Source organism: Dasypus novemcinctus, chromosome 5 (assembly GCF_030445035.2).
Source record: "Dasypus novemcinctus isolate mDasNov1 chromosome 5, mDasNov1.1.hap2, whole genome shotgun sequence".
In the NCBI taxonomy this organism is placed as follows: domain Eukaryota; kingdom Metazoa; phylum Chordata; class Mammalia; order Cingulata; family Dasypodidae; genus Dasypus; species Dasypus novemcinctus.
In genome coordinates this window covers 164,719,253-164,733,942 of record NC_080677.1, presented here as the reverse complement: position 1 = coordinate 164,733,942, position 14,690 = coordinate 164,719,253, and the positions used below count along the sequence as shown (strand labels likewise).

Below are 14,690 nucleotides of genomic sequence, written 5' to 3'. Positions count from 1 at the left end.
TGAAATGCTGATATTTTATGAAAATGCTCTTAAGGATCCAGAAAATTTCCATAAAAATATAAAAAAATTGCTATATTTTCAGCATCCATTTAACACATTTTTTTCTGATTAAGTTACTATAGACCAACATTAGTTTTATGTTTCCATGTGAATGTTATGCAGGATAAACCATCTGGAGAAGAAGTGTTAAAAATAGCATAAAGTTCATCTTTCTGAAAAGAAAGGAAAAGTCAAAGACAACCTGTGTTGAATCATACTGATTTAATCACCCAGTAATTCATTCTGTCTATACAACAGAGTTAGTTTTTACAGTGAGAGCCCAATAATAACTGCTCTGTAAAAAAAAAAATGGAAAAGATAAAGGAAAACTACTTTAAAGGAAAATGAAAATACAGGGATCAGAGTGTCATGAGGGCAGTTTTCACAGATGACCTGGCAGTAGACACTGTTATAATCTATTAAGTTTTCTCATTGTGAGTAATTTTGATTTTAATGAGTTATCATCAAGTCTTTCAGAAGGGATCTCCTTTTGTCATTTAGCCACTAGCTCTGAAATGCTGTGTGCTACAACAGGGATGGTACGCCCCGTGGGTTTGTGCCTTGAGCAGATACTCTTCTCCCACAGGTGCCTTTCCTGTAGCAGATACCATTGCCCCAAAATGATCTGTGCTTTTCAAACAGAGTGAATGGAGGGATCAAAATGAACGTGTAGGCAACACACACTGCTGATTCATTCTAACTGAATTACCTGTATTATCTTAATTTCACATTCATTGCTAAATGTGTAGATACTTTTAAGTTTATCATCCACAAAACAATCTATATAACTACTTTATAAATTTATACTTATATAACTATTTATAAAATAAATGACAATATACACACACTGCTTCTAGACCCTTTACCAAAACAATTGCTATGGTACATTGTGAATGGGTGCACATGCTTCGGTTCTGCAGATTTATTACTAGAGAATTAGAATGCACAGATAGTAACTCTAAGTCATCGTGGGTTTCAGGTAATATCAAGTGTGATACACATTTTCAGAGATGCCATTCACTTTTTCTGATTCCTTAGGCCAGTATACAAGTACACCAGGAAGCTGTAACTTTGAAACAACCTCTGGACCCTGGACCACAGCCTGCGGGCTCACTCAAGACCCTCAAGGTGACTTGGATTGGGCCATTGGCAGCAGAACCACCGCCGCGGTGGGGAGTCCAGACTCTGATCACACGCCAGGTAAACGTCCGAGGCCAGCCATGCACTCCCGAAAACTGCTTTAACCCTGGAGTGCATGTGAGAGGAGGGGCATAGGTCAAGGGGCTTTCTGAAATGACAGCTAACTTATGAATTAGTGAATAAACCCAAGAACTGCTCCAAAGAGGAAACCCAGAACGGACAGCTTGAAAGCTTACATGTTGTGTTTCCTCTACACCAAAGGCAGGCTTCAAGTCCTCAGCCACGGTGGAGAGGGGCGTGGGAGTGGGGCAGAGCGGGCATTTTGGCCCATGTATGCAGCAGGCAAAGGCACACACTTGGCCAAGTTCTCCTGCTGCCTCAGTGGGGACGAGCTGGTGGTGAATTTCATTCTAGCCGCAGTGAAGTGCAGGAGCAGAGTTGTAGAAAGTAAGTGGTGGGGAAGTGAGAGGGACCAGCTAAGACTTGACAAGTTCCACATCCCGCCTCATGAAGAGTGTCAAAGATTTTAAAAAGCCACCTGGAGCTGACTGAGATATGGGGTCGGGTGAACTCCTGAAGGATACATGTACATGGCTGTGAAAATCATCCATTTTGGAAAATGTTATGGCCGCATAGAGATAAAAGGACCTGCTCATAAAGATGTACATAAGGATATTTATTCCAGCATTGTTTGTAGTCATAAAGATGAGAAATTAAGTGACTGCCCATCATTCGTATGACACTTTATTTGCTCCCCTGTCCATTCATTTATTCATTTATTCAGTATCAGACACTGGTCCATGCCCTGGGGACAACTCGGTGAATAAAACAGACCAAATGTTCTCAAAGGAGGAAAAGGATAATTAATAAATGACTAAATAAATCGTGTGGAACATTAAAAGATGGAAAATAAAAGCTGGAGCAGGATAAGTAGGACTAGGAAGGCCAATGGGTAGGCCTGCGCCTTGGAGGGGGTTTGCAGTTTACATGGACTAGTCACAACGGGCCTCAAGGGAAGGTGCCATCTGAGCAAAGCCTCACAGGGGGTGAGGGCGGGACCATGTGGATACCAAGGGGAGAGGGAACACCAGTGCCAGGGGTCCCGGGGGGGCCCTGCTGGGGGCTCAACCTGGATTCTGGTGACATTTGGGCTGTTAACTCAAGGTTGTGGGGTGTCTTGTGTGCGTAGGATGTTTAGCTTCACCCCTCTACCCACTAGATGCAAGTGGCACCCCCTCCTCAGTCATGACAAGCATTTATGACTTTAGAAAATGCCAGATATTCCTCCTCTAGTGTTTTAGTCAGCCAAAAGAGTGCTGGTGCAAAATACAAGAACTCTGTTGGCTTTCATAAAGGTTATTTATTTGGGGTAGGAGCTTACAGATACCAGGCCGTAAGCATAAGTCACTTCCATCACCAAAGTCTATTTCCACATGTTGGAGCAAGATGGCTGCTGACATCTGCCAGGGTTCAGGCTTCCTGGGTTCCTCCCTATCAGGGTTCCTTTCTTCCTGGGACTTGCTTCTTTCCTCTGTGTGCTTACTTCCCAGGGCTCAGTTTAAGACTTCAGCATCAAACTCCAACATCAAAAACTTCCAGCATCAAAAACCTTCAACTCTGTCCTTTGCCTTGCCTTTTATCTGTGAGTACCCACCCACCAAGGGATGAGGACTCAACGCCCTACTGACATGGCCCAATTAAAGCCTTAATCATAATTTATCATGCCCAAATACAGACCAGTTTACAAATATAATCCAATATCTATTTTTGGAATTCATAACCATATCAAACTGCTACACCCAGGGTTGTCTCTTGCTCAGAACCTGTGATCCTCTCCTGATAGTTTTAACCCTTCTGTGATCCAAAATGTCTTCAAAAATGAAGCCAATAAAATAGCCAAATACAATTCATAAGAAAATGCAATAATAATGATAGTTATGAAAATAAGGAATAATTTTTTAAATTTAAAAATAAAAATTTGGGATAATAAAAATAATGAAAAAATGTCATTTTTTTTTACAGTTTGCCTTTCATCACTGTAGGATCTATTGTCCTATATGTACAGTGATATTTATTCTTCCATTTATTGCCCCAATGTCTTACTTTTTTTCACTTTGTCCTCCAAGAAGTTTTAGGTTACAGAAAAGTCAAATATTGAATACAGGGAACTCCTATATACCCAACATCCTCTCCCTTTCCCCCCTTTCTCTATTAATAGGATTTTATATGTGGATGGTACATTTGTTACAAATGATGTACAAATACTGAAACAAAGCTACCGACCATGGTCAAAGGTTTATATTATGTTTTATATTTTAGACCATACACTTCACAGCAAGATCAGGTAGAACACTTCCATAGCCCCCAAATGCCCCCTGTTCCATCTATTTGATTCCTCCCTCTCCCTCCTCTTGGGATCCATGGTAACTGCCAGGCTTCATTCCTTGAAGGACAAGATTCATAGAAACTTGCAACAACACTGAGGGCTTGACACACTGATCTATCCTTCTCTATTAGGCACTGCATATACTCTTGAGAGACTTCTGCCCCTCTATTTGAGAATATAGATGGGAGTCCAACTCCTTCCCACTTACGTGGGTCTCCACCCACTGATACAACACACTATGGCAAGATGAACACTCACACAGTCCCTAGAAGCTGCCCCAGGTGTACCCTGTCCTGAATGCTCCCCACATCCAATACCCCAAACCAGCATCCCTCACTTGCCATATTGCCCAAAGAACATGCAACATTGTAGTTTCAACCATTCACCTGCCAATCCTCAGTTTTCACCTGTCTCCTCCCCCAACCCTCCCCTCCCCTGTTCTATGGACAGTCCAACCCACCCTCCTCATCCCACCCCCTGACAAACCAGCACTGCTCAAACCAAGAGTATCATTACACCACTGTCATGCCCCTCCACTGTACAACTACATACTTCCACCTTATCATAGATTTTGCCCGTATGCACATTTATTCACAACCTTCTTCTCCCTTTCTATTTCTTGTAAACCTATCTTACACACTAGCTCTGTGAGTCTGCTCAATTTGCTTAATTAATATCATTGAGGTCATGTTGATTTGTCCTTCAGTACCTGATTTGCTTCACTCAACAAAAGGTCTTCAAGGTTCATCCATATTATCCCATGTGTTAATACTGTGTTCCTTTTTACAGCTGAGTAATATTCCATTATATATATATATATATATATATAAAATTTGTTTTTCCATCCATCTGTTGAAGGGCATTTGGGTTGATTTCAACTTTTGGCAATAGTGAATAATGCAACTGTGAACATTGGTGTGCTATATTTTTTCATGTCCTTGCTTTCAGTTCTTCTGTATATATACTCAGCAGTTAAATTGCTGGATTATACGGCAGTTCTATAGTTAGCTTCTGAGGAACCACCAAACTGTTCTCCACAGTGTCTGTACCATTCTACATTCCCACCAGCAGTGGATGAGGGTTCCCAATTCTCCACATCCTTTCCAACGCTTGTAGTCCTATTTTTTAATAGCCACCAGTCTAATGGGTGTAAGATGATATCTCATTGTAATTTTGATTTACATTTCCCTAATAGCTAGTGATGTTAAGCATATTTTCATGTACTTTCAGCCATTTGTATTTCTTCTTTGGAGAAATGTCTACTAAAATCACTTGCCCAGTTTTTAAATGGGTTGTCTTTTTATTTTCAAAATGTAGAATTTCTTTATATGTGCTGGATATTAGGTCCCTATCAGATATATGGTTACCAAATATTTTCTCCCATTGAGTAGGCTGCCTTTTCACTTTCTGGACACTCTTTTGCAGTGCAAAAGGTTTTATTTTTGAGGAGGTCCCTTTTATCTATTTTTCAGTTCATTATTCATGCTTTGGGTATGAAGTTCATGAAACCATTTCCTAATACAAGGTACTGTAGATGCTTCCCTACATTATCTTCTAGGAGCTTTATGGTCTTGGCTCTTATAATTAGATCTTTGATCCATCTTGAGTTAATTTTTGTATAAGGTGTGAGATGGTGTTCCTCTCTCATTCTTTTGGATATGGATATCCAGTTCTCCAAGTACCATTTGTTGAAGAGGCCATTCTCTCCCAGTTGAGTGGGCTTGGTGGTCTTGTCAAATATCAGATGACTGTGTATGCTAAGATCTATATCAGAACTCTCAATTTGGTTCCATTGGTCAGTATGCCTATCCTTGTGCCAACACCATGCAGTTTTGACCAACATAGCTTTGTAGTATGTTTTAAAAGGTAGCGTGATTCCTCTGATTTCATTTTATTTTTTCAATATGTCTGTGGCTATTTGAGGACTCTTGCCCTTCCAAATAAATTTCATAGTTAGTTTTCTGAGTTCAGTAAAAAATACTGTGGTGATTTTTATTGGGATTATATTAAATCTGTAAATCAATTTGGGTTTGATAGACATCTTAATGATGTTTAGTCTTCCTATCCATAAATAGGGAATATTCTTCCATTTATTTTAAGTCTTCTTTGATTTCCTTTAACAGTGTTGTATAGTTTTCTGCAGATACATCATTTACATCTTTAATTAAATTTATTCCTAAGTATTTGGTTCTTTCACTTGCTACTGTAAATGTTACTTTTTTCTTGATTTCCTCCTCACATTGCTTATTATTGGTGTGCAGAAATGCTATTGATTTTAGCACATTGATCTTATAACCTGTGACTTTACTGAACTCATTTATAAGCTGTAGAAGCTTTGTTGTAGATTTCTTAGGGCTTTCTACATATAGGATCATGTCATCTGCCAATAGTGAAATTTTTACTTCTTCCTTTCCAATATGTATGCCTTTTATATCTTTTTCTTGCCTAAGTGCTTGAGCAAGTACTTCTAACACATGTTAAATAAAAGTGGTGAAAGTGAGCATCCTTGTCTTGTTCCCAATCTTAGAGGGAAATATTTTAGGATTTCATCATTGAATATGATGTTAGCTGTGTGTTTTTCATATATATCCTTTACTATGTTGATGAAGTTTCCTTCTATTCCTATCTTTTGTAGTATTTTTTTTAATCAGGAAAGACTGCTGTGTTTTGTCAAATGCTTTTTCTGCATCTATAGAGATGAACGTGTGTTTTTTTCCTTTCGGTATGTTTATGTGTGTGGTGTATTACATTGATTGGTTTTCCTATGTTGAACCATCCTTGCATACCAGAGATGAAACACTCGTGGTCACAAATAACTTTTTTGAAATGTTGTTTAATATGATTAGCAAGTATTTTGCTAAGGATTTTAGCATCTAGGTTCATTAGAGAGATTAGTCTATAGTTTTCCTTTTTTGGGGTGTCTTTGTATGGCCTTGGTATTAGGGTGATGTTGGTATCATAGAATGAGTTAGGCAATGTTCCCTACTCTTCTATTTTTGGGAAGATTTTAAGCAGGATTGGTCTTAGTTCTTTCCGGAATGTTTGGTAGAATTCACTGATGAAGCCATCTGGCCCCGGGCTCTACTTAGTTGGGAGGTTTTTGATGACTAATTCTATTTTGTTACTCATGATTGGTCTGTTAAGTTCATCAATTCCCTCTTTTCACAATGTAGGCTGCTTGTGTATTTCTAGGAATTTGTCCATTTTCTCTAAATTATCTATCTTGTTGGCATATAATTTTTCAAAGTATCCTCTTATGATACTCTTTATCTCGTGGGGTCAGTGATGATGTTCCCTTCTTTGTTTCTTATTGCATGTATTTGCATTTTTTTCACCTTTTTCTCTTTGTTAGTCTAGCTAAAGGTTTGTCAGTTTTATTAATATTCTCAAAGAACCAGCTTTTGGTTTGTTTTTTTTTTTTTTCTAGGGCTTTCTTATTTTCAATTTCATTTAGTTATGCTCTAAAATTTGTTATTTCTTTTTTTCTACTTTCTTTGGGGTTAGTTTGTTGTTCTTTTTTAGGTCTTTAATTTTAGTTCTTCTTTTATAATATAGGCATTTTATGGCTATGAATTTCCCTCTCGGTACAGCTTTTGCTGCATCCCATAGGTTTTGATACATTATGTTGTCATTTTCATTCATTTCAAGGTAGTTACTGATTTCTAATGAGATTTTTTCCTTCACCCACTGTTTGTCTAAGAGTGTGTTGTTTAACTTCCATATCTTTGTGCCTAATCTGGTTCTCTGCCTCTTAGTGATTTCCAGCTTCATTCCATTATGGACAGAGAAATTACTTTGTATAATTTCAGTCTTTCTGAATTCATGAAGAGTTGTTCTGTGACCTAGCATGTAGTCTATCCTGGGTATGATCCATGTGCACTCAAGAAGAATGTATATACCACTGTATTTGGGTGTAAAGTTCTGTATATGTCTATTAGGTCCATGTCCTCTAATGTATTATGCAAAGTCTTTGTTTCTTCATTGATCTCTGTTGAGATGTTCTGTCTAATGGTGATAATGGTGTATTAAAGCCCCCACTGTAATTGTAGGGACATCTATTCCTCCACTTAGTTTTTCCAGTGTTTGCCTCATGTATTTTGAGGCACCCTGGTTAAATGCATAAATATTCATGATTCCTCTTTCTTCTTGATCGAGTATCCCTTTTATTAACATACAGTGTCATTCTTTGTCTCTTACAATAGTTTTGCATTTAAAGTCTATTTTGTCTAATATTAGCACAGCTACTCCCATACTTTTTTGGTTATTATTTGCTTGTAAAATTGTTTTCCATCCATTCCTTTCAGCCCCCTTGCATCCCTGTATTTAAGGTGAGTTTCTTGTAGACAGCATATAGACAGGTAATATTTCCTTATCCATTCTGCCAATCTGTGTCTCTTGACTGGTGAGTTTAATATATTAACATTCAATGTCTTTACTGTCAATGAATTACTTATATTAGCCATGTTTTCTTAGGCTTATGTATGCCAGATGTTGTTTTTATTTCTCATTTTCTCTTTTTATTTCTTCTTACACTTTCCTCTAACCCTCTCTTTTTTTTTCCTTTCAACTGGCAGAACTTCCTTTAGAATTTCTTGAAGTGCAGGTTTCTTATTGACATACTCTCTTAATTTCTGTTTATCTGTGAATATTTTGAGCTCTCCCTCATTTTTGAATGCCAGCTTTGGTGGATAGAGAATTCTTGGCTGGAAGTTTTTTCTCTTAGCACCTTAACCATATCATACTACTGCCTTCCTCCATGATTTCAGAGGAGAAATCAGCACTTACTCTTACTGAGTCTTTCTTGTATGTGATGGTTTTCTTTTCTCTTGCTGCTTTCTATATTCTCTCTTTGTCTGGAGCATTGGACAATTTGATAAATATATGTCTTGGGATAGGTCTGTAAGGATTTATACTGTTTGGAGTGCACTGCACTTCCTGAATATGTACGTCTATCGCCCTCAGTAGGGTTGGGAAATTTTCAGCCATTATTTCCTCCAACCCTTGTTCTGTCCTCTTTCCCTTCTCTTCTCCCTCTGGAATGACTATAATGCATATGTTTGAGTGTTTTGTATTGTCATTCAAATCCCTAAGTCCCTGCTGCATTTTTCTATCATATTTTATCTATCTGTTCTACTATCTGTTTGATTACAGATGTTCTGTTTTCCACATCATGAATTTTTCCCTCTGCCTGTTCAAATCTGCTGTTACATGCTTCCAGTGTATTTTTGATTTCTTGAATTGTGATAATTTCCTCAGTGTGTTCTCCCAGCATCTTCTTAATATCCTTAATCTCTTCCTTCACTTCATTAAGTTGACTCATGATATTTGTTTGGACATGTCTAAGTAGTTGTTCCATGTTCTGCATCTCCTCCTGGTTTTTAGTTTGTTCATTAGACTGGATCATGTCTTCCTTTTTCTTAGTATGGTGGTTTTTTGTTGGTGTCTAGGCATTTGTTTATTTTGATGGGCTCATTCAGTTGATTAGCTTCTCTTCTCCATTCTATGGTTTTATTTTGTTGTTTTTGTGTGTGTGGTAAGGTTTCATTTTGACATATCATTCCTCTTATTCTATTTCCTTGTTGTTGTCTATGTTCCCTTGAAAAAAATAAATTAGGACCAGAGAAAAGAAAAGAAGATAGGGAAAGAAAAAAAATAGTAATAATAATAGTGAATAGAATGAGAGGAACCATACAAGACCTAGGAAATTGAAAAATTAACATGAGTAAGAAGCACAGAGGAATAAGATTTTTTTAAAGTGGAATAGAAACAATGAAACAATACACATAATAGAGAAAAATATATTGAATGAATTAAAATGCTGGAATGTGAGAAGAGGGGGAAAAAGTGAAAAGAGGAAAAGAAAAAAGTAAAAATAGGAAAGTAAACAGAGAAAAAAGGAGAGAGAGAGAAATAAAAACAAGAAAAATTGAAGACGAAATAAAAGAGGTGGAATGAAAAAACAACAACAGAAAAGGGAAAATCTAAAGATGAAGGAGAGAAAAGAAATAACATAAGTAGGGTAAATCAGTAAACCAAAGAAATAAGGGAAAAAAAGAAAAGCAGAGAAACAAAGGTGGGAGAAACACAACAAACAAGAAACAAGACAGCAAGGACTCATTTAAGAAAAGGAGACAGAAGAGAAAAAAATAAAAAGAAAGAAAGAAAGAAAGAAACATGGAAAAACAGCCTCTGTCTTAGACCCCTAAGGATCTTCTCAGGCTGCTGGTGTCCATCAATCACTCACCTGGCAGCCTGCCCTCTGCACGTTTTGAGCCAGGTTTTAGTGAGTAAAATAAGGGAAATTTTTTTAAAAGGAACATTTTTTTTTTTTTATAAAATAAGAGGTCCAAGAAAAGTCAATACAATGAGAATATACGTTCCCTTTCATTAAGTTTCAGCTGGATGCCTGATAACCTGGTGGATCACTTCTTAAAGAAGAGCCTAGAACTGTACCAGGGACCTCATATATACTAGGTAGGAATTCCTCCACTGAGCTATTCTACCTCCTCAGGTTAGTTAGTCTTTCAGAAGGCTATCCTACCCTTTTCCCTCAGGCAGGTTAGATTTCCTGCAATTTCTGCCTCCTCTCTAGTATAATTCCTCTCTTTACCTAGGGGCTGGGCATGGTGGCCTGCCTAAGGAGATCCTCTCCCCTCTCCCTGTTGAGTCGGGGGTCCTTTCTGATATTCAAGGGGTCCCAGCTGGCTAAACTCACTGCAAAGAAGTCACTCTCCACCCTCCCAGACCCTCTTCCTGGCAGGGAATCTTCCTTTGGAGCAGAGGCCAGGGGCTCCACCCAGCCTATCTGCCCTGAAGGCCAGGTATATGTGCCACTTCCAGCCACCAAGCAAGCAATCCACGATTTGCCCCTGGCTTCCCTACCTGTCCAGTATCTCCTGGATGACTCAGGCACCTTCCTGTTCTATACACATCCAAAGGAGCTGGCAGGAGGAAGACTTCTGCCTCCCTCAGTTAGATACAATTCTCCAGGGGTTTTACCCTCACTTAATAGCTGGGGTGGGGGAGGGGGACTCTTCCCACAGCCAGGAGGTTTAATAACTCACGATTAATTGTTTGGGGTTCTTTGTCTCTCTAACCCTCACTCTCCTGGGAGTTGTGAAGCAGTATCCTGGTTTGCTGCACCCCAAAGCAGTCCCCAAGGTAGCCTCTGGCTCTTTCTCCATTGTTTTAGTGAGAGCTGAGCCTTATCTGCCTAACGTGTTTTCCATACTCCCACACTCCCCTCAATATTTTTGTTACTTTTACATTGTCTTAAATCTTTTCCTCCAAATTTTGAAACATGAATAAGCAGAAAAAAGAAAAAAAATTTTCTAGTAATCCAAGTTGAGAGAGATAACCATCAACAAGCTTTGTGGCTCTGCTTTCTGCCATTCTTTCTTCATGTCCCTGTGTTCAAGTTTGTCAAAGGGCTGCCAATGCAAAGGACCAGAAATGTGTTGGCTTAAAATAAAGGGGATTTAGTTGGGATAAAGGCTTACAGATCCAAGACTGTGAAATGTCCACCTCCAGGCACCATCAGAGGTGCTTTTTCACCAAAGTCAGCTACTGTTGATCCTGGCGTCCTGCCATGTGGCAAAGCAAGATGGCTGCCAATCCCTGCCAAAGGCCTTGCCTTCCCTTCCAGAATCCACCACCTCCTCAAGCTGTGGGCTACCAGGCATAGTGCTTGTCTCTAAGCCTTGCCTCTCTGTCTTGGCTGCTCTCCTCTCCTCCCAAGTTCAGCTGTGAGCTATCAGGCATATGGTTTCTCTCCTTGAAGCTCAGGTGTGGGAAAACTGGAGCCCTTTCTCTCACACGGCAGGATCAAACATGGCGGCTCCCTTTTCCTGTGTCTCTCCACATCTCCATTTATATCCATTCCAGTAGGAGGGCGGAGACTCAACCTGGGTCATACCTCCCTGATGTAATAATCCAGTCAAACAGGTCTCACACCCTCAGGAATGGATTAGTTTACCAATATCTCTTTTGGGGATTCATGAAATAGTTTCAAAGGACCACATGTTTTCAAAGAAAAATAGGTCTTCACTCCATTTAGAACTCTAGAATATAGGGTGAACAAATCTATGTTATGAACGATTTAATTTTAGTCACAGCATAGTACTCTACTTTTTGGACATAGCGCAAGTTATAAAATTGTCTAATGCTAAACTCAAATTATTTTGTAACAGTTTCACTATAATCAATAGCTCAAAAATGAAACATTTTGTTTTCCTGATAATCTCTGAGGATAAATATTTCTCTTCCTTGAGAAACTGCAGAAATAAGCTGATTCTATTTTTGTTCCTAAGTTCCAGGTAGTAACATCTAGATAGATAAACGCTTGTGAATTTAGATAACACCTCCAGCAGTCTTGGCTTATCCTAAGATGGCATCGAAAACTACAGAGCAAGCCTGCTGGCGTAATATTGCTAATCATGAAAAAAGTACTCCAGTCTCAGCTGAGGAAAAGATAATAATCCACACAGATGACAAAGTTTCCATCCACTGTCCAAAACAACAGACACGGATGAGCAATCGCTGCCTTTTAATGGAGCAATTACAGACCATTAGTGGGAGGATTTGTTTGCTTTTTCTGAACTTTTATAGGGTACGTAAATTCATTAGAGACCACATGAAAAGTTTTGAATCTGGTTATTCATGTAATATTGTCTACCAGCAATGTTGTCCACAGATAAAGAAAAATCCCCCCCTGCCTGCCAGAAGGGTTTGTAGCTCTCCATGTGACTTGCTTCCTGACAGGGTATTTTTACAGATTGCTCTCTTCAGAGCAGCCTGATTCTATCATCATCGATACACAGATCCAGCCCAGCGAGCCTGCTGAGGCATCTCTGAGACAATGGGCTGCTAAGTAAATTGTAAGGACATTAATTAATTTTGACCCTCTGCAAAAAACCTACTCTCTATGAGGAGGCCAACAGATTAGAAGAGCCCACAGTCTATTTCAACACGTCACAACCTCACTGTTAACTAAAGCTGTGTTTGTGGATCTTATCATGCGTTTTCCCTGAGATGAAGAATTGATACCTAAGGAGGGCATTTCTAATGTCAGTCACAGGCTGATTCATGAGCCTTTTTGGAGCCATTGCCGAAGTTTTAGCGAGAAACTACGAACCTTACCCCAGTCTCCAGTCTTCCATGGATGCAGTGTCATGTTTAGTGTAAGTGGAATTTAACAGTGAGAGTGACGTTTGGGTGGCACGAATCAGGGAAAACATAATGAACAGGCTGCTGTGTCCTCTTTCCCTCCCTTTGCAACTTTGTGTTCTTTTTAATGGTGTAAATGACTTGCCACGACTGAGTATAAACTCCAATAGGGCAGGGATCTCATCTTGTGCTATTTCTTTATTCCCTCCAGCATCTGAAATAAGATTGACTAGTACTTGACAAATCCTCAGATAGGTCTTCTGTTACTTGCATCTAACTCTATCTGTATTTCACAGCAGACTACTCTGATCTGATTAACAGGGGAAGTGTATCCTGAGTGCCTCCTAGGTGCCACACTCTGTGCTGAGGGCTGAGTCCGTGAATTGACAGAGGTTTATAATGCATCGTTCTGCCTGGTAGAAGCCACATTTGCCGTTGTGCAGTTCTATGTTTACAACCCAAGGTCAAAAATACCCTGAAATAATTTTAGTCATACCCATGCCCCAATGGGAATAACAGCAGTTTACGGTGTGAAGTGTTCGACAGGTGTTATTTACCTGAAACTGGACAGTGCCCAGTAGGTTAGACCAGTGATACCTGTACTTCCTGTTGGTCACGTTGGACGAAAATTATCATCCCTGCATTTGTGACGGGGCACACAGGGAGCTAAGTGATTTCTCTAAGCCTGCAGAATGCATCACAAAACCCGAACAGAGCCTGGAGCGCAGACCAGAGCCCGCCGCACTCCCGGAACAGCTGTCCCCGGCCACCACTGCGCGTCCTGACCCCCAGCTCTGCCCAAAGCAGCTCAGCCACAGCGACGGGGCCACTTAACCTGCTGTGGTTCTCGCCTCACACCGTGACCTCAGCCCAGCCTCTGACAGAGCGGAGGGGGACTGGCAGGTCATGCGCTCGGGGCATGTGGGGCTAGAGACGGAGACGCCACCCTCGCCTGCGCCCTGCCAGGACCCTGCTCCCGGAGTCACTCGAATCTTACACTCACACACACACTGACGCCATGCACTCGCACACACGCACAGATGCACACGCACACAACTAGACACTTTTTCTTAGCGTTGCAGTCAGTGGACCAGAAATGTTTTAGCATTCCTGGAAGAAGGGGAAAAAATCCGATGGGATCAGAATGAGTAAAACAGGAGCCACTGCCTGGGGAAACGCTGCTCTCAAGGGGCTCCCCAAGGCCGCCACACAGAGTCTGTGATCAAAGGGAAAAAATACCGGGGGAGGTTGTGAAGGCTTCCTAGGACACCCGGCACAGCTGGGAACGTGGACCCTCCTTCATGTTTCCTCAAAGGCCAGGCTTCCAAATGCACCTGCTCACGGAAAGGGCTTTTTCTCTCAGGATAAAGTCAGAGCGCTGCTGCAGAAGGAAACCTGGACACCGGCCTGGGAGGGGATTACCGTGAGGCTCTTACAGCCCGGGAGGGAGGAAAGTCATGCTCGGGATTACAAGGATCAGCACCAGAGCAGGCCGGGGAAATAAAGATACCTCGGCCCAGGGCTGAAAGCTCAGGGCCTCCCTCTTGGCCGGCTTGGCCCTGGGCTCGCCGCGCAGCAGCTCGTTAGAACCATCTGAGGAATCTTAAAAACGCTAACACCAAAGACTGATTTCATGGATCGGATTTTTAAGACTTCTCCATATGATTCCAAGGGGGGCCATTCTGAGAAGACGGCCCTATGGGAAGGCCTCCTCGTCTACAAGCCCGACACCTAAGCAGGCCCTGTGGGTCGTACCCCGTTCAGAAGAGAGCAGAGGACACCCCAAGACTGGGTGGCGAAGACCTTCCTAAATCTAAGTAGGTAGCCAGGACTCACTCGGCACTGACAGACAGCCAGTGTCACCAACGAGCAAGATAAGCCGTCGGAAGGAAAGCAGCTGTCCATGGAGGACTAGATGATCCGGTGCGGCGGACACTTGTCATCTTTTCTCACTACTCTT

At 40.8% G+C, this 14,690-nt stretch overlaps 1 protein-coding gene across 3 annotated transcripts in view; it reads left to right on the top strand.

Annotated features, from left to right (window-relative positions):
• The window catches only part of MALRD1 (MAM and LDL receptor class A domain containing 1), a 688,615-nt gene that overhangs the window by 499,668 nt on the left and 174,257 nt on the right, over positions 1-14,690 (top strand). For 2 of the 3 annotated variants that reach the window (XM_058297888.1, XM_058297889.1), the window contains exon 32: positions 1,078-1,239. The exons of the other annotated variant lie outside the window; for it this stretch is intronic. In XM_058297888.1, coding sequence (XP_058153871.1) covers positions 1,078-1,239 — 162 coding nt within the window. The remainder of the gene's footprint in view (positions 1-1,077; positions 1,240-14,690) is intronic. 3 annotated transcript variants of the gene reach the window in all.